This window comes from Sarcophilus harrisii, chromosome 2 (assembly GCF_902635505.1).
Source record: "Sarcophilus harrisii chromosome 2, mSarHar1.11, whole genome shotgun sequence".
Classification (NCBI taxonomy): domain Eukaryota; kingdom Metazoa; phylum Chordata; class Mammalia; order Dasyuromorphia; family Dasyuridae; genus Sarcophilus; species Sarcophilus harrisii.
Genome location: NC_045427.1, coordinates 39,049,787 through 39,069,909, shown reverse-complemented (window position 1 = coordinate 39,069,909; position 20,123 = coordinate 39,049,787). Strand labels below are relative to the sequence as shown.

Sequence of the window (20,123 nt, the reverse complement as noted above, 5' to 3'; positions counted from 1 at the left end):
TGCCAACATTCAACGCATGTGGTTCTTTAATTCTGGTACAGCCCTTTCCATACCTACTCCCCAAAGTAATGGGTCTCATGGGACGGATAATCAGGTTGGACAGCAGTCTCAGGGCCACAGAGATTGGGGGTGGAGGGCACTACAGCAGCAGCACAGCCCAGGCCACTACCACTAGGTAGTGGTTCCAGGCGGGTCCGGGGCCCAGGGGACTTCAGCCCTGAGTCAGGGACTCATGGGTCCCGGAGAATGCTACAGTTTTTGTTAGGGCGGATGGCCAAGAGGAAGGGATGACTTAAGATGTCGGCAGTGTTCCACTCACTGTGGCGAGGTAAGACACCTGCCAGCGGACAAAGCCACCCTCAGTTCTTCAGGTCTCCCAGCCGCAGATGGGCAAAGGACGTGGCGAGCCTCAGGGCCTCTTGCAGGCAGCCCACATTCTTGCCAGTGGCCTGTGCGGACACATCTTTGCCACCCCCCTTGCCATCCATCAGTCCCGACACCTGCTGCACCCACTCGCTGGCCTTCAGACCCCTGTTGGCTGCATTCTAGAAGAGAAAAAAAAGGGGATTCAGGGGACACGCTGCAGGAAGGGTCAAGAGGTTGTGGTCTCAGCCCAGTGCCCAGCCATGACTCCAGAGACCGCGCGCAAGTGGCAAACCCAGCCCTAACACTATCCGCTGCAGCCCAGGATGGGGGGCAGAGGATGGCGGGCCCTCCCATCCCCCGGCCAGAGCATGGCCTTCTGGCCCCAGGACCCACCTGGGGGACTTGGCACAAGCAGATGATCTTGTTGGCCTCGTTGTCAACAGTGAAGAGCATGGCGGAGGTCTCCGGGGAATGGGTCTTGAACAGCTTCAGCGCTTCATTCAGAGCCTGCAGGGACAGGCAGAGGTCAGGAGGCGGGAGGGTGAGATGTCCCGGGGGGGCCCCGCCACCCCAACGTAAGGATCCTTGGGCCTCAGCCCCTTGTCCTGTCCTGGGCTTTGCCACACAGACCAGGTGTCCTCCTCTGGGACTTTTAGGCTCTACCAGCTCTAGCTGGCGGAATGTCGAGACTGACTCCTTTAAATAAACAATTGATTAGTCTCCGAGAGTCTCCTACTGGGCCCGAGTGGCCCAGAGAGTTCTGAGATGGCAAGTTTGCAACCTTCAGTCTGGGAGGGACCAGGGCTATGGTGCCACACTCCTGCCCTCCCATGTGCCCTGGAGCTCAGCTGAGTAGCAGAGAAAGAACACCAGGTCAGGGGCTCTAGAGAGGGCTCTGTGTCCGAGGGAAGAAGGCTAACCTGAAGCCACAGCTGCCCAGCTTGGGCATTTGCCCCTGGACCTGAGTGAGTTACCTTGGCTGAAGCACCGCTCTCCATCTCCATGATGACCAGGGGCTGATTGGGCTGACTTTCGATGAGCTGTTTGGTCCTCTCCAGCACCTGCAGACCCAACAGCCCAGGCTCAGGACCCGCAGGGCAGAATCCTGTGTACCCTGTGAGACATGCGGTCCCTCCCCCGACTCACTCTTTTCTGAACATCTGCTTTGCTGGCTCGATCGAGGTCATCCATAATCTTCTTTAGAGCTTTGAGATTCTCTCTCAACTCATCCTTCTGCCACTGGGGAACCACTGTGGTGGCCAGCAGCTGAAACAAGAGCACTTGCGATCAAGACACCGCCCCCCCCCCCCCCCCCCCCCCCCCCCCCCCCCAAGTTTTCCTCAGCTGTAACTCGAGGGGAGGCCAGGCTGGTTCATACCTCACCAAAGTCAGAAATTTCCCTCTGGAGGTCCTTGTTTGGAGCTGTCTGGGCCTTCACTTTAGCTTCCAACTCAGACAAAGATGTCTTCAAGCTGTCTGCTTTCCTGAGGGCCTAGAATGAGCGAGGGAGACTTCAGGCAGGTAGACAACCGTGTCCAGCCCCACCAGCTTCTAAGATATGCCAACAGGGAGGCTGCCATTGTACACCATGAAGAGCCAGCCCAGAAGCCAAGAATACGTGGCCCATACTGAAGGGACCCCGAAACTCTAAAATCCTTAAAGGAGAAAATCTCCTTCAACTCTGCCTCAGTGAGAGACCCCGTCCCAGGGAAACAAGACAATTTCCTTCTGTTGTCTTCTGTTCGATTCTCTTCAAATTCCAGTTCAAGCCGAAACTCAGCCAACCTAGGACTCCACCCATGAGCCCCCTTCAGCTTGTAGCCAAAGCTCCTATTATAAAAGAGCCAATCTAAAATCCTCTCTGCAGAGGTTGTAAACATGCCACCCTATGCCATGCTATGCCAAGTAGGCCTCTGCCCACTGGATAACATTCTTTTCAGTGCCACCCTCTCTTTACCCTCACCTATTTCCCTAACCAGACTTCATAATTCTGTCAGGATTTCTAACCTTACTTCCCATTCTCCGTAATAAACCTTTTTATCAATTTTAGTTTTTGGGTCTGTAAATTCCTTTACAGAGAATCTCTGCACCGCCAGAAGGGAGTCCCCAAAACTCCCTAACCTTGGGCCGAATCCCAAGGGGGTGCAGGGGAGCCAAACCTCTCACATCTGGTTTCCTGAACCTCAAACTTGCCACTAGAACTTATCATTTAACTCCCTGACCACCAGAAACCCTAATCTCATTTTGGTTTCCTAAATCTAGACCTTATCATTTGGTTCCCTCCTAAAGGGAACCCCAAAACCTAAATCTTATCAATACCACTGGGCCACAGGCACCTCTTCAGACACTGGGCTGGTGTCAGAGGGGCCCCAAGAGCCTGAGAATTACAAGGGTTTTTAATCTGTGAATAGCTCCATCTTTGAAATTAATAATAGCTGCTAATATTCAGGATATTTTTAGGTTTTCAAAACTGTACATAGCTTAGTTTATTTGATCCTCACAACCCTATGAGGTCAGTGCTGTTATTATGCCCATTTTATGAATAAAGCTGAGGTAGAGTTCAATGACCTCTGCAGGGTCACACAGCCAGTAAACATCTGGGGCAGGATTTGAACTTTGGTCTTAAGGATTCCAGATCCAGGGTCCCGTGCCCCCAGATTCCTTTGGCCCCTCACGCTCACCTTTTGAGCCTCAGTGCCAGTGACAGCCACAATCCTCCGGATACCCTTGGCGATGGCTTCCTCACTCACAATCACTAAAGCTCCAGCATGACTTGAATTTTGCAAGTGCCTAAAAGAAACCACAGTCAGACATAAATGACCCCTAGCACCTGGCACAGTGGCCAGTACAGGCAGCTCTGCCCATACCTGCTGAACCAAGGCCCTGTGGCCAGGCATCAAACCCTAGGGGGCCAAAAATGAGGAAAAGCCGCCGCCCCACCCCCACCCCCACCCCAAGGTAATCATTCACAGCAACTGGGAAACTATCAGCAAATCGAGAAACACAAAGGAAACTGAGTATCGCTGTACCATAAGGAGTTCAGAGCCCTGCAAAGTCTCAGGCACTGATTCAGAAAACCATATAATGCAAGTGGAAAGGACCCCCAAAAAGAAATGGAACAATGAGTAATTATGACCATGCCCCTTTGGCCCAAAGAAGGGAGGAGCAAACGTCCTTCCCTGGTTCTCTGGCTCTGCTGGGGCAGATATGCTAATGATGCTTTACTCTCTCTTCCCCTGTGCTTTCCTCTGTATCAGGACAGGAGAGTGAAAACTCTGGAAACAAAAGTTACTGAGCACCAGAAGAAATCAGCTTTAAGGCACATGCTAGTTAAGCAGCAGCAGAGCTGGAAATGGGAACCGGGACAGCCAGCCTTCGGCAGGGAGAGTAGGGAACACCAGGTTCAGCACCATTAACTCTGGGAGTGCATTCTGGCTCTGCAGGCTAGTCTCTCTGTAGCCCTGGACTCCTCCTTCCTCCTCTGTGAAATATCAGGGCTGGTCACCAAGGGGCTTCCCAAGTGCCAGGGATAGGCAAAGTCCCTCGAGATGAGGGGCAGCTTGGCAAGACTGACTGTGACCCTCTAATTCTGGGCATCTTCCAATGTGTTTCTATAAAGTTCCCACTGTTTCAAACATGGCAATTCTCTGGCTATCGAAACCGTCATTTTGTGAGCTGCTCTGGGGATGTCTCTATTTTTCTGCTTTCTACATAATCCTAGAATACCGAAGCTGAAAGGGACCTGAGAAATAATCCTGTCCTACGTCCTTTCTTTACAGAAAACGCTGTGTCCAACGTAGAGCTAGTAAGGGGCAGAACTCAAATCCAATTCTAGATGTTCTAAATCTAAGACCCGGTTCAACATTCACTAACCAACATTTAAATGTTTGCCAGGGCATGGCCTGATCCAGCTCTTGAAAGTATACAAACATAGGTAGACCTCTGTACTTACTGTTCTGGATAAGGTTATCAGTCAGAAAAGTTCTGAGAATAATCATTCGGGCGGCCCTGCTAGGAAGGGCCAGCAGTCCTGCTGGGAGGGGGTGGGGTGGGGGGTGTTTTAGACTCTCTAAAGGACAGAGACTAGAACTCCTAAGAAGGCTCCAAGCTGCCTAAAGCAGAGACAGGTACAGAACAGAAGTCCCAGGGAGCTTGGGGCTCTGGCCAGGAGGCCTCACTGAGCCTTGACATCTGTTCTGTACCCGTTTCTTTTACTAACAGAGTTCCCAGTTAACTGAAATAGCCACGACATTTGAGCCCCGGTTGGTAGAACTAAGGAGCTGGCTCCACAGTGTACAATGGGGTCTCATTTAGGGATTTGGAGACCCCAATGCTGAAAGGTGGAGCTTTTTGGGGGAATTAGCTGGAGGTCAGGGAAGAGTACTACTTTCTTCAGGTGCCACCAAATACCTTTGGCCCCTCTGAAATTCAAATAAATATATAAAGCCACATGGTCAGAATCAGTCTAGAGATACCCATATTCAAATAACTGAATAATAATGAATCTCAAACTCTTCTAAAGAGTATCATTAGGTCTACTTTTACAGTCACAGACAAACAAGTAGCCAACAAACAGACAAAGTCTGGAAATGAGGCCTGTGAGCTCCTGCCTGCTCTCTTGGGGATGTTGGGGATGGGCCCCTCATGGCTCTCACCTCCCTCGGAGGTCCCTGAAACACGACAGGTTCGTGGCAGTTCCTCCCCACCCATCATCAGACTGCTCCCAGGCCACTCACGTTCCCCCACAGAACTCCACTGAAGTGAGGGAGCCAGCAGGGCCCGAAGGATCATCCAGCAGTTTGGTCACGGGGATGCCAATGGAGACGACACGCACGGGGTCAGGATAGGTTTCATCAAAAACAGCCCGCAAGCCTTGGATGGCTTTGGCCGCAGCCAGAGGGCAATCCTGGGCATACACAGGCTACATGGGGAAGATGAGGCAGAGAGGGAAGAGAAAATTAAAGGTTTCTGGGGGGTCAAAAATTTTCTGAAGGCCAAGCAAGGATGGCAGATGGGGCTACTCTCAGTCTCCAACCCCATCTCCCCGCTGGCCTTGCCTGTCTAAGCCAAAGAAAGTCATGGTGGTAGCTCTAGGGGAACAGGAAATCTTTGTGTGGGAAGAATTTAGGGCACCGGGGAATGGGAGATGGTGGTGGGAGTCGGGGCCGCAGCGAGTAGCAGTTCACAGACCTTGGCCGCCTCGATCATGCCATTAGCGATCTTCTCCGTCTCCTTGATCTGCTGGGTGGACATCGCTGCCTTGGCAGTGAAATCAAAGCGGAGGCGGTCTGGAGCCACCAGGGAGCCCCTCTGATCCGCCTCCCCGAGCACAGAGCGCAAGGCGAAGTTCAGGATGTGGGTGGCGGTGTGGTTGCTCATGACAGGCCTCCGTCGGGGCTGTGGGGAAAGGCCACAGGAAAGGCAGGGTCTGAGCCTTCCTCAAGGCTAAGCCAGATTAAAAGAATAAAAGCGTAGGGGTGCCAGTCTTCTCCCTCTCCCCCCAACACCAGGAGGAAGCCATCACTTAAAAGTTCAGATTTACAACAAAGCTGTGATCTAAGACAATGAACTTGGGATGAAAAATGTCATCTGCGTGCAGAGAGAGAATCACAGAGATTGACCACCTATTTTTTTTGGGGGGGGGGTTAGGGGGAGGGAAAGTAGGGGGTTATTTGCTTTTTCTCCTGGTTTTCTCCCTTTTGGTCTGATTTTTCTTGCACAGTATGGAAATATGTTTAAAACAATTGCATATAGTTAAGCTGTATCAGATTACTTGCTGTCTTGGGGAGGAGAAAGAAAAATCTGGAACACCAAGTCTTATAAAAATGAATGTTGAATGAGACGATTCAGGTCAGTTCCAATGATCTTGTGATGAAGAGAGCCAGCTGCCCCAGAGAGAGGACTGTGGAGACTGAGTGTGGATCACAATATAGCATCCTCACTCTTTTTGTTATTGTTTATCTGCATTTTGTTTTCTTTCTCATTTTTTCCTTTCTGCTCTGATTTTTCTTGTGCAGCAAGAGAATTGTATAAATACTTATGCCTATATTGGATTCAACATACATTGGATTACTTGTCATCTAGGGGAAGGGGGGGGAGGAAAAGGGGGAAAATTTGGAACACAAGGTTTTGCAAGGGTCAGTGTTGAAAAAATAGCCAAGGTTTTGCAAGGGTCAGTGTTGAAAAAATAGCCATGCATGTGTCTTAAAATTTAAAAAGCTAATTAAAAATGAATGTTGAAAACTATCTTTATGTGTATTTGGGAAAATGAAATACTCCTGAGAAAAAAAAATTGGAATTTAGTAAACTTCCATGTTAATGAAATAACATGGCAGTGAAATCATTATTTCATTAATTACAATTAGGTTATTGCAATTAATTACATCTAGTGTAACAGCATTTATAAAATAATTTATAATTCACTTGTAGCACAATAGAGGAATGGATCTGGAGTCAAGAGGACTTGAATTCAAATCCTCAGACACACAGCAGCTATGGCAATGGTTCTCAAAGTGTGGTGCAGTGAATTCTGGAGGGTCTCTGAAATCTTTTCAGAGGGTCTACAAATTCAAAATTAGGTTTTTTTCCTATTTATGATAAATATCTATTATGTAACCCATATAAACAAAAACTCTTTGGACATATTCTCAATAGTTGTTAATACTGCAAAGATAGAGAAAAAGAGATTGAGAACCACTGAGCTATGGGATGGTAAACAAGTTCTTTAATGTCTGCCTGAATCAGTTTCCTCACCTGAATGATGAAACAACAGCACCTACCTCTAGGGATTGTTATGAGGATCGAACAAAACAACATTTGAAAAAGCAAGCATTCTTGCTTTTATTTATTAGAATAGAAGGATCTTCTATTCTAATTGGGCAGACCACCTAGCTTTAGCTGGCATACAAGACAAACACACTATAGGCAGAAGAGAGCCTGGGGGTGGGAAGGCACTGGTAGTCAGGGGGGCCCTGGCAAAGTCCCACTGCAGATGACAGCCTGAGATCACAGAGGAGACACAGCTAATGCAGGAGTACAGAGATGGGAGATGAGAGGGAGCATCAGGTGTGAGGAGCATGGAGCAGGCCAGAAGGCTCTCTTCCAGGGTTGGAGGAGGGAATTAAAGTATTATAAAAGTGTAATGGCAAAAGGGTCAGAGTTAAAGAGCTTTAAATGCCCAAGAGAAAAGTACATCATTTACTAAGTGGCAAATAGGGAGGATGGGTGTGAAATAGTCAGGTTGATAATTTAGGAAAATGAATCTGAAATTATACAAATAAAAGCCTGTGCTCTAAGTTTTCATTGGCGGGAATATACCCAAGGATGTTGCCAATTACAAGAATGGCCTCCTATACATAAACCTATTTCTGGCAGCACTTTTTGAGGTATCAAAGATCAAAGAAAAAACAAATGCTCACTGACTGGGGAATGGCTAAAGAAACCCTGGCACTCCAATGCAAAGGCAAATTTCTCTGCTTTATGAAACAAGAAATATGATGAATACTGAGAATTGGGGAAAGACTTAACTGTACTGATAAAAAATGAAGAATGGAAAAACAATATAAATGAACAAGAACTATGACTGACTGCAAAAATACTGAATAGAATGGTGCAAAATTGTAATGACCAAATGTGTCTCCAAAGAAAAGACAGAAGACACCTTCACTTGATTTTTGGCGAGGTTGAGGGAAATACTGTATATAGTGACCACCTGAACCCATTATGTCCTTTTTTCCCCTTTTATTATAGCTTTTTATTTACAGAATATATGTATGGGTAATTTTTCAGCATTGACAATTGCAAAACCTTTTGTTCCAATTTTTTCCCTTCTTCCCCCACCCCTTCTCCTGATGGCAGATTGACCAATAAAGTTTAAATATGTTAAAGTGTAAGTTAAATACAACATATGTATACATGTCCAAACAGTTATTTTGCTGTACAAAAAAAAAATCAGTATGTCCCTTTTTTTCTTTATGATGAGGGGTGGCTCTTGGGGAGGGGACTGAGAGATGGATACCACAGGAAATGTAGGTGATGTAAAAAATAACTAAATTAGCTGATGTCACTTACCTCATCAATGAACAGCCTGACACGATCCCCAACTCTCAGGCTCCCATAGACTGTCCCTATGTGGAGCACATATCCCCCTCGAACCTGGGCATCTTTGACTGTGAATTCAGTTTTCTAAAAAGGTAAAGAGTGAGATTTAACAAAACAAACCAATAATTGATCAACAAACATCCATAATCAACCATCAGAAATGGAAAAAGGAATACGCCAGAACTGAGGATCCCAGCAGAGGGATTTGCTCTTGTGTCTAGGGCTGTGCCCCCCCCTTCCCCTCCCCCCCTCCAGCAGCCTCCTCCCCACTGCCACCTGTGGATGCAGTCACACTTACATCCTCACTGCTGTCATCCTCCTTCACCAGGAAGCCCTCATCATAGATCTGCCCTCCTTGCTCAGCATAGAAGCAGGTCTTATCTAGCACCACACCACACTCTTGGCCTGTGGACACTTCGTCCACAAACATCTTCTCCCTGCGCAAGGCCTGCACCGTGGCCATGGGATTCTCAAACTCTGTAGGACAAGAAGAGAAGGTCAAGAATAGGCCAGTGCACATAACAGCAGCAGCTCACTGGACTTGGCAGGAGTGCCCACCTTCCTCGTCCTGCCACATTTCTAAGCAGAAGGTAGTTAGGCAGACCAGCAAAGAGAAGAAAAGGCACTGGGAATCAGGCCTGCTGAGGGCCAACAAGTTTCGCCACCAACTAGCCAAGCAAGTCACTTTTCCTTTTCAGGTAAGAGATGGCTGGCTACAGATCCTCAGATTTCTTCCAAAGAGAATTCTATAATCGAGGGCTTTGGTCTTGTTTTAAAACTCCAGAAAGTGTAGATAAGTACAGAGATTCTCATTGCCACCTATATTCTTCAAATTGTGCTCATTATCATACTTGCTAAAATTAACCCACCCTGGTAACCTAACTCTGCCATATGAGAAACAAAGAAATGGGATCCAGTGCAGCCAGAACACCCCAAAAACTGGCAAATGAAATCAAAGGGATGGAAGGAGCATAAACACAGCAACATACCATAAGTGCCACTGGAATCTGACCGATAATTATACTTCAGGGAATCATCTGTAACCTTGAGACCCTTGACTCGAAGCTCTTCAATGGCATAAATGTCCAGCATGATGTGATCTTCCCCTCCAGCTCCCTTGCCTTGGGACTTTAGCTGGCAAAATAATAAATATGGGTCACATGGGACAAATACTAAGTCTGCATCACCCCTACAGCTGGCTAAACCTCTCCATCAGGAAGCCCCTAAAGAACAGGTTTGGTTTTGCAAAGGGAGGGAGGGACGGGGAGATGCCTCCTTGTCACCATTCAACCGCTACCTGAGCCAGTTTTCTCTCCTCCTCAAAGCCATTCATATCCACAACCAATCCTTTCTCCTCAGCAATCAGTCCAGTGAGATCCACTGGAAAACCATACGTATCATAGAGTAGCCATGCTGTGTCACCTGTGAGGAACATGGGCACAAAAAAGAGTGGGAGTCATGCCAGGAAAAATTTATGAGCAAACTCCTTTCCCCCCCAGAAGAAATGGAAAGTGATAAAAGGAATAAAAAAGACTGCCATGGAAAAGGGCTATCTATCTCTGAGTGTGATCCCCATCATATCCATTTAATTCTCTGGGATTTTTCTTTCTGGAAAGAAAACCCTACATTTATCTGGTGAGTACTTTAACCAAAGTGAGACCGATCTCTTAGTGGCCATAGAAGCCAACTGTCACTGGTCTAAAAGTGAAGCTTGGCTATCAGAAGAAGAAATTGTGTTCTCACCTGGGATTGTCTTACAATCTCCCAAACTTTGTATCTTCCTGTCCAGTATGCGCCGCCCTCTGCTCAGGGTCTTCAGAAACTGCACCTCTTCTTCGTTAATGATGTCCTTCACCATGTCTGGGTCCTTCTTTAGCTCAGGAAACGCGTCACCCTATCACAGGAGGAACAAAGGGTTGTTGTCAGGAGCCTGTGGTGGCCGCCGGCCAATGCGGCTCTGCTCAGAATACTTGCTTTAGGAGAATGAACGTACCAATGACTGGACAACCACATCCACAAGGGTAGCAAAGAAACCCCTTTTGGCGTTGAGTTTCTCATGGGAGTATCGAATCGCCCGCCGGAGTATCCGCCTTAGCACATAACTGGGAGAAGACAGAATTTGGTCAAGTACTTAGAGATGCTCTAAGCCAGATTCTTTCTAGAAGCTCTTCCGGAAACTCACCTCAACAATTAAGAGACCTTTTCATCCATTCTATGATATTTTCCCAGGTCATTCCCACTCCCTCTACCACTGAAACATTTATAAAGCACAACAGGTTCAAGGCAGGTAGTACAACAATGGCTATTCTGCCTGCAAACCAAGTAGAGTGCAGAGTATCAGAGAGTGCAGGCAATACCATCCATGATCCTGGACATGTCACTCCCCTACTCAGTCAACTCCAGTATCAACTCCCTATCACCACCTAGTATAGTATAGTGAAAGCATTTCTGATAAGAAAAACCATAGAAAACTTTTTCCTTTAATGCAGTTTTTGTCATTTACGTGAAATATAACTAAAAACCAAAATTGGGAAATCTAAAAATCAATTACTTATACCTTAAGTATATGCTGTGTGCCAGCACTGTGCTAAACCAAGGATTCAAAGACAGAGAAAAACAGGTTGGCAAGAAAAAAAAAAATAAAATCCTATCACTTTGTACTCAACAGGTACAGAGATTTAAATGGTAGGGACCTTTTGAGACTTGCTCAAATTCTTCTCCCTCCCCTTGGTGTCAAAGCACCAGCCTGGTAAAGAGCTGTTCAGGTCATCAATGGGCTTACCCTCGGCCTGTATTGTCAGGTCGGCCACCGTCGGCCAGGGCCACTGTGAGGGTACGTGCGTGGTCAGCCAGCACCCGGTACGCCATATCTATCCCGTCTACATCATCAGCTCCAACTTGCCCTGTGTACTGCCGAACACCAGTGCCCTGTAAGAAAAGCAGAGCAAAGTAGTTCTGGAAGGAAGGTGCCATTGAGAACACTTGGGAGGATTCATGGTTTCCTTCATGTAGCTGCTGGATTATGATGTAGAAGAGGGATGCGATTTGTTTGGTTCCAGAGAACAGAAGCAAGGCCAAGGTGGACACTGCAAAGAGGCCACTTATGATGGGAGGACAAACACCCAACAATTAGGGATGCCCCAGCATGGGGTGGTCTGCCCTCACTAGGAGTCCTCAAGTAGAGTAAGGATGGACATCTGTCCATTATGTTATGATAGGGATTTCTTTGGACTCTTTGTTCTGTCATTTTAGTTGTGTCCAACTCTGTGGACCCCGTTCTGGGGTTTTCTTGGCAAAGATGTTCGATTAGTTAGCCATTTCCCTCTTTCTTTACAGATGAGGAAACTGAGGCTAACATAAGTGACTTGCCCGGGGTCACCCAGCTAAGGAAGTGTCTGAGGCTGGACTTGAATTCAGCAAGATGAGTCTTCCTGACTCCCAGCCCAGGGCTCTCTGTGCCATGGGGCCCACTGGCTGCCTACTTTGGGTCAACTTGGATGAAATGGCTGCTAAAGAGCCCTTCAACCCAAACTGTAAATCCGGGACATGAGACAATTCACAAGCTAACATGCTAGATGATGCTCCTGACTCCTGCCCTAAGTCATCAGGCCCTGGCCTCTCTGGAGCTGGACAGGAAAGGGAACACACACAGGGAACCAAAAAGATGTCTTTCCCCTTTTCCACCTCTCAGCACAGGGGCTTGCACACAGTAGGAGCTTAATAATGATGTTGATGAATGAATGAATCTCTGGTTACACTGCTAAACCCTAGCTACTGTCCCAAGCAGTAGCTTTGGGACACAGGCTCATACCTTCTGAATGGCTTCAAAGTAGGGGACGAATAGGTCTGTATCGTAGTTGGACATCTTGTTCTGTAACACGGACACCAGGCGCTCCAGACCCATTCCTGTATCAATGCTTTTCTTGGGAAGGGGTTTCAGGCTGCCATCAGTTTCCCTGCATGATTCAGAGAAAATACAACATGAGTCAGGGGATCCAGGCTGGGGTCACCCAAGTCCTTGGCCTTTGAAAGACAAACTGTGATCACTTGTTTTTCCACAATAGAAACAGAACTGAGATAAAATGAGATTCTAAAAAGTTAGTTTTAAAATAGCAGGCTTAAGTCAAAAATGAGATCTCAGGGAAAACTTATGAACTTTTTTGGACCTAAAGCAGAATTTGATTCACATGATAAGGAGTCATCACTAAGATAAGAATATCCCAATTTAAAAAATTCAGACCTGACCTTTTTTTTTTTTTTTTGGGGGGGGGGAAGAGAGGAGGGAGGAAGGAGAGCAGAAAAACATAATAAAACGAAAATTCCCCCTCTTCCAAAAGGACAGTTCCATTCCTTTAGTGCTTTTCCCATTTTAGGGTCATCATTCACAAAGGGAAAGCTTCAGCTCATGAAAACTCCCCGATGGTAATAGCTACCATCCTTTTATTTCTGGGTCTGCTTTTCCCCTTCTTGATGAAGTATGAATGAAAGATCCTAAAGTAACTTGACTGTAGGGGCCAGGTTTTTTATTTTTTTGCTCCAGACACTTCCAGGGAGGAACCTCCCTTTCCCAATGCAGACTGCTTTCTGCTCTGCAACTTCCGAGCCTAGAGAACTGCCCTGGGCAGGGAGAAGTAAAGGGATTTTGCTGAGGGTTACACGTCCTGTATGTCAGAAGCAAGACTTGAACCCAGGTCTTCCCTGCCCTCTGTCTCTAACCCTGCCATGCTCTAGACTGCAAACACCTGGACTTCCTGACATGCTCCAATGAAACAAAGGAGGCAGCACATCACCTGTTGAATTGGATGAACACTAGATTCCAAATCTCCAGGACATTGGGGTCATCCTGATTGACGAGATGTGCAGCATCGCGGTCGCCAATCCGGTCATAGTGGATTTCGCTGCAAGGCCCGCAGGGGCCGGTGTCTCCCATTTCCCAGAAATTATCTTTCATGTTCCCAGGAAGAATTTTGCTGTCCTCAAGCCTGCCCAAAAAATCCAGAATCAGAGATGTAGGCACACCGACCTAACTCAGGTTTGGGCAGTAATTACTAAGAAGGGCCTCCGCTCCTCAGGAAGGCACAGGCTCCTGATGCCATTGCTGTAGTGGCCCCCCAAAGTCCCAATTAGGCAAGGTCCTAACGTGGGCCAAGTCCTGTGGGAGATGCTTCCTCATACTTGGGGTGGGCAGGTCTGGCTGATACCTGACTCCCTAAAGAGAGAAAGTTTGGACAGGCGAGGGGGTCAGGGAGCTGGATAGAGGCAGCCATATCTGAGTTAAATGCTGAATGAAGTGCTCTGAAAGCAGAGGTGAGGAGGAAGAGATTTCCAGGCCTGGAAAAGCTCGAGCTGGTGCTGTTGGGAGCTGGGTAAAAGTGAATGAGAGAGCGCTCAGCTGGGAAGCAAAAAGACCAGCTAGAAGCTGTTAAAATGGGTCAGAGGGCATGAAAGCCCAAACTTGCATTTTGATAGTGTAGTAAAGAGCAAAAGATACATTGATATATTTAAAGATGCTATGGAAATAGAATGAAGTGTGTAATGGAAGGTGTGAGGGAGAGAACGCAAATGCCTGTTAAATGAAAAATAAATATTTTTTAAAAAGACAATTAAGACATTGACTCTCTTTTTAATGACTTGGCCAACCTCCAGCTCTGATCTTACTATGCTTCACTTCTGCATTTCTGCTTACACATTACAGTCAAATTTAACATACCCAGAGCTAAAATAATCCCTCCTTAAATTAGTTATCCCTGTCAACCTCTCCATCAGACACACCATCATTCTTTAAATCTCTCAGGCTATAAAACTTCACAACTTTTCCCTTTTACACCACCTTCTATATTCTTAAAGCTCTGTATGACAGGGCAAGAATACCTGATAAAGTAGTTAAATACTTCATCCAAGTTCATGTAGCTCAGGATCAGAACTCGTCTATTGTGTCTTCATCTCATCACCCATAGGATATGACCCAATGAGACCATCCTCCCCTCACTGCCCTCCATTTGTTCAGGCTACTAACCATGTTTTCCTGTACAGGATGCCTTCTCTCTTCTTCAAATACTAATCAATGCTTCATAACCCAATTCAAATCACACCTATGCCACCATCACTTTCTCCTTTTCTGAGTCCACAAAGAGATCAGAGTCTGCATGACACAGTTTAACCCTCAATGTGCTATCTTCTCTGGTTCTCCAGCTGTTTCATGAATGCTAATTCTCTTCCCAACGTTGCTATCTCATCTCTTTCATCCCAATCCTGGGTTTGCTCAATGAATGCCTGTTGACTGAGTAAGACACTCTGATGATCGCTCTCCTTTCAGCATCAGCTCACTTTCACTTTCCTCCTAGAGAGCTTCAAATTCCCTCAAAATGGCCCTCAAGAGTTGCAACCTCACAGGGACCAGGAATCCTTTCCCCATCCTTTGTTTCTAATCGTAAAACTATGTGCTCACATTAAAGCAATCCTGTCAGTTGGAAATGGGGGTGGGATGGAGAGGTGTGGCAATTAAACAATTGTGTCATGTGAAATTTCCTAGTAAATGCTCCTATTGCTTTCCTGATGTTACCTTTCCCTTACCAGGGGCACTAAGGCTTGGGACAGAGGAGCTAATTTTCCACACCCTCCCACAGCCCTGGGTGAGACTGCTGGAGGCAGATTGAGGCAGCGTAGCTGACTTTCATCTGCTTTACTTCCCCAAACCTCTTCTGACTCCCTAAGGAATTGCTTCTCTCTGAAGGTATTGGAATGTTTTCAATAAAAGGACTGTTTGAACCCTTGGACTCTCTATCAGGTACTATTGTACCAAGAGTACAAGGCAGGATCCTACTGCCTTGGAGGCCATTGGAAAGCCTGAGGGGGATGAAGGGAAGAAAGAATGGGGATAGAGGGCAGCCTCTCCAAATCTCTTAATTTCTCACTACCTCTGTTTCTGTCTGTAAAACGAAAAAACAAAACAAACAGACAAACATTAAAACAGACACACAAAAAAGAAAATCCTCTCTCTTCTTACCAGGCCAATGTGAAGACAAAGGAGAATGTGATAGTCTTGAGAAGAATGAGAAAAACTGATATTGAGAAGCAGAAAATGGGATTTTAGGACTTCGAGAGAGAGAGAGACAGACAGACAAAGACAGAGAGAGAACCAGAACTGCTCTCTACTCTGGTCCCCACTTCAAAAGAAGTAACAATGAAATTAGAGGCCTAGAGAAAAAAAAAAAAATACAGACACACAAGATCTTCAAGTGTTTAGCCCTTCACAAACAGGCTGCTGACTGTCTAGATATACAGGATTACAAAGTAGGGAAAATACAGGATTTAATGGAAGTTATAGTGTTTTAATGAGTTTTTTTGGGGAGGAACGGGGGGGGTCCTTCTACTCTCTTTCCCTAGTCTTCCTTGATACCTTTATATTTTCAAACAGGACAAATTGATTTTGTATCAAAAACTAACAAGAAAGATTGAATAATAAGCAAGCAAGGTATGACCCAAGGGACAAAGATGGTGAATTCCCGACTCAAAGCATGAAATAAACTGACCAAGATGACACAAGAGAAATGGGATAAATACCAACACAAAATAGCAATTCTTTGGATGAAAAATCACCTTGAACTCATTTATATTCTGAATTACTTGCATATATTCCTACCCCAAATTCTGCCAGATCTGCTTGCATTCCAAGTCTGGTTCTAAACCAGCTGCTTCATTTCCTCCAAAGTAGGTGACATACAGTCTGTTTACTGGGATGCCAAACTCCTGGGTAAGAAGTTCCAAGGCCATCTTACAGGCAAGTTCCTGCATAAAGCACAAGGAGAGTTAATGGAACTATTCATTTTGTGTTGATAAAATAACATAACAATTCAAGTCAAGAGCCACACCGCCACCCCTGCCCCTTCCCCACATATATGGAGGCAGCCTGCATTCCAAAGACATTTATATTCAAGATGGACACTATGAGAAACCCATGTGGGAAACCAGAAGTTATGAAATACAGGCTTCTTAAGATGCTTTTTTCTATGGTAAAAACAAGGTGACTTTCAATCCAGATACATCATTTTGTTCAAAAGCATGACATGGTTTACCTTAAAATAATCCCCAAAAGACCAGGAGCCCAACATCTCAAAGAAGGTGTGGTGATAAACATCCTTTCCCACATCATCTAGATCGTTATGCTTGCCCCCAGCTCGGATACACTTCTGGGTGTTGGCAGCTCTGCTCAACTTGGCCATAGGGTGAGAGGGATCAATTGTATTAAGGAAGATGGGCTTGAACTAGAGAAAAAAAAAGGAAGAAATTTCAACTTCAGAAACTATGTAAGACCTGTACTTCAAAAGTAGAGTTACACATAGCAGGCTCACACACACACTTGAAAATGTTGCTCTTTATCCAGGGTCCCGAAGGCTATGGGAAAAGAATAAGTCAGCTGATAACAGGAAATATTTCTATAAGATTAGGGCAGAGAAACTGTCCCATTCCTCCAGATAGGGAATGGTCTGAGAAAAAAGAAAATTCAGGCAGCTAGGTAGCATAGTGGTTAGAATAACAATCCTGAAGTCAGGAGGGTCTGAGTTCAAAGCTAGCCTCAGACACTTACCCCGTCCTAGCTGTGTGACCTTGGGCAAGTCACCTGACCCAATTCCCTCAGCAAAAAGAAAAAAGAAAATTCCAGCTTATCCTTTGGCAAGGATGTCCGGAAACAATTTAACAAATTCTTTCCAGATAAAACCTACCCATCTGTCTTGAAGATATACAAGTATAAGAAATTATGGAATTCTTTGAAAACTCCTGGTAAGATAAACAGCAATTAAGGAAAATTTACTCTCAAAGATGTTACTTAAATGTATTCCTCAAAATAACTAGGCATAATTGAAGACCAAAGGACTCACAGAACTTTAAAGGTAAAGGGGAGATGGCCCATCCCCCCATCTAATGCTCAGAGAGGGAAAGGCATTAAGTTCCACACAAAGCAATCAAGCACAGAACTAGAAATTGAATTATAATTCTTCTTCAGTGGGGCAAATAACAATTTAAAAACACAAGATTAAGATGATATAGCAGAAAGAGCAGTGGGCTGTGTAGTCAGAGGGCCTAGGGCCAGATCCCATCTATATTTCTTGGCTGTTTGAGACTTTTGGGGACAGATAGATGGCACAGTGGTCAGAGCGCCATTCCTGGATTTGGGAGAACTGAGTTCAAATTCTGCCTTACTCACTTAGAATTACCAATTATATGACCCTGGGCAAGTGGCTTAATCCCAATTGCCTCTCCCAAAACAAAACAAAAACATGAGGGGGGGAAGAGGGAGGAGAAATGCTCTTGGCCAAATCACTTAACTTCTTCAGGTCTCAATTTTCTCAACTAAAATGAAGGTCCTGAACTAGATGGCCCAAATGGTGTCTGTAAGCTTTAAATATATGATCCCGTTCTCCTTTGGAGAAACAAAATCTTCAAATGTTGGTCATTTTCTTTAATGATCCAACTTCTCCAAATGGGAATTATAACGGAGACTGGGATTAGCAGCTGTTGCTGCGAAGGCACCGGCGTATGATTTGGAATGGTGGTAAAGCAGTTCTGGAGGGTCCAAATCAATGGAAAATGAAGTTTCTGAGTATCAAAGCAGTATTAACTGAAAGTGATTATCAGGATGTCTAGCACATAGGTAGTACTACATGAATACTAGCTGCTTCCATAAAAGAGATCTGGAAGGAAAAGTCTGTACTTCTCTCCCAAGAAACTGAATCATATCCTAGCTTTGAACATCTCTGTAGTAACCTTTCTCTTGCCTCTCATTATTTCCATCCTTTAAACATCTTATAAACAGCAGATCGCCATTCGGTGGGCGAGCCTACCTGGTTCATGCCAGCATTAGCAAAAAGAAGGGTGGGATCATCGAGTGGGATTGTGGCAGAGGAATGGACATAGGTGTGCTGGTTTCTCTTGAAGAAATCAATGAACCGCTGCCGGATTTCACTGGCAGTTAATGTTGACTCCATCTTGGACAAAACACTCAAAGCTGAGCAGGGATACAGAGAAACAGAATGTTAATGAAATCTGGAGCGATTAATTAAAAGACCTTTTTAGTCAATTAAAATTTAATTTATTATTTATTTTATTTAATAATAAATAAATTTAATTAATTAGGATCCCAAGATTCTGGGATCTCAAGCCAAGCCAAATCAGGCCGGAGGAAATGACATTATTCCATTTCAGAATTGATGATGATCCTCAAATTGCTGAGCAAGTACCTAAAAGTTCGGTGCCTCATCAATCAAGCATCCTTCTTGCACCCTCTCCCAATCTGCGATCAGCCACGGAGTGCGGCTGAATTTGAGAGCTACTTTCTAGTACCAAGAGCGCTATCGTTTCACTCTCCTTTCCCCCAAATAAGGTAAATGACGCAGACTAGGGGTTGGGAGCGACGAAAAGCCGGCTGACCGGTCTGCAAGCTTTGCCCCGGACACAGGGCACCGGAAGCTCGCAGAGCACCATCACGGGAGAGAAAGCAGGAGGGGGGCCCTGCACCAGTAGCCCATCCAAGCCCCGGCAGCCACGCAGCACCTCCTTCTGTAACAACGGCCCCCCTTGCTGGGAGGCAAGTCGGAGATAAATGGGGACTCCTGCGGCGTCACCCCGTTCTGTCTGCCCCCCCCCCCCCACGCTGCCCAAGCATGCGAGCCCAGGGTGAGCTTCCGGGGCTTTAACCCCACTTTGCGGCACGGCCACCACGTGAGCGTGCCTACAGAGGGGACGGCGAATCACAAAGCCCCCAACATAAAACCTGAGCAAGAGCTCCGCGTCGAGGCCGGCCTCCTCCGCTCGCTCCCCAGGGGTGCTTAAGCTCAGCGACGCGGGGGCAGGTGTGGACGGGGAGCCCTTCGCCCTCCCCCCCGCGCCCTCCTCCGGCCCTGGCAGAGACGGGAGCGCGGCCTCGGGGAGCGGCCGCAGAGTCCGGGAGGAAGCCTCCTGCCGCCCGCGGCCGACCTGCCCGGCCCCCGGAGGAGGCCCCGCGACCCCGGCCGCCGCCGCTCCCATTCCCGCCGTACCTCGCACCCAGCCCTCCGGGCTCGTCGGACACCGCAGGGTTCGCACCGCTCTCCGACCTCGGCCCGTCCCCCCTCCCCGGGCCCTCCGGCCGCTCCTCCGGCCGCCACGAGGCCGTTACCTGAGCCGGACCACGACGGTCGCGTCCGTCAGCAAAGACCAGCCGGACTCCGCACAAGCCTGGCCAGCTGTCCTGCCCGTGCTCCAATCGGAGCGAGAGGACGGAGCGCGAAGGTGCGGCCGCCGGGGCACGGCGAGCGCCGATTGGTCCTCTGCCCCGCCGATCAATCTCCGGCATCCGCAGCCGCCCCGTTCCGCGCCAAGGGCGGGGCGTCGCCAGCCGGCTGATGCAATGGCGCCGAAAGCGGAGGGGCGGGGTCTGTCACGTGACGCTGGCTCCAACTGGCCGGGCGATCCCGGCCGCCATTTTCTTTTGGCGAGAGACGAGACTCGCCGAGCTTTGAGCTCATTCGATGCGGGACGCTGGTGCTCCTAGTCCAGTGATTGGCCAGAATACGGCTGCCCTGACTTTGCGTGGTCATGCTTTGGGGACGTTGGCCAGAGGCAACGGATAAAGACCCTGAGCTGGGTCTGTGGAAAGGGTGGCAGTTTGAGGCCTCGGG

At 47.1% G+C, this 20,123-nt stretch overlaps 1 protein-coding gene across 2 annotated transcripts; it reads right to left on the bottom strand.

Annotated features, from left to right (window-relative positions):
• AARS1 (alanyl-tRNA synthetase 1) lies at positions 1–19,699 on the bottom strand. Of its 2 annotated transcripts, none has more exons than XM_031949982.1 (21): positions 19,622–19,699; positions 18,309–18,472; positions 16,542–16,730; positions 16,109–16,254; positions 13,257–13,448; positions 12,278–12,422; positions 11,249–11,394; positions 10,460–10,568; positions 10,210–10,360; positions 9,764–9,888; positions 9,456–9,600; positions 8,765–8,943; positions 8,437–8,550; positions 5,557–5,763; positions 5,103–5,287; positions 3,048–3,156; positions 1,745–1,858; positions 1,513–1,632; positions 1,341–1,427; positions 760–873; positions 1–545 (listed from the first exon to the last, which is right to left on the bottom strand). In XM_031949982.1, exons 2-21 carry the CDS (start codon positions 18,450–18,452, stop codon positions 360–362), a joined length of 2,907 nt encoding a protein of 968 aa, XP_031805842.1. In that variant the 5' UTR covers positions 18,453–18,472; positions 19,622–19,699; the 3' UTR covers positions 1–359. The 2 variants fall into 2 exon arrangements, with proteins under 2 accessions (XP_031805842.1, XP_031805843.1); XM_031949983.1 differs by lacking the exon at positions 19,622–19,699 and adding an exon at positions 19,503–19,585.
• Between the last annotated feature and the right edge of the window lie 424 nt (positions 19,700–20,123).

Coding starts and splice junctions, on each gene's coding strand:
- AARS1 (XM_031949982.1), bottom strand. CDS start 18,452: ATGGAGTCAACATTAACTGCCAGTGAAATCCGGCAGCGGTTCATTGAT. Junction 8,551..8,764: donor AGGATGACAGCAGTGAGGAT/GTAAGTGTGACT, acceptor TTACCTTTTTAG/AAAACTGAATTCACAGTCAA. Junction 3,157..5,102: donor GTGGAGTTCTGTGGGGGAAC/GTGAGTGGCCTG, acceptor GGTTTCTTTTAG/GCACTTGCAAAATTCAAGTC.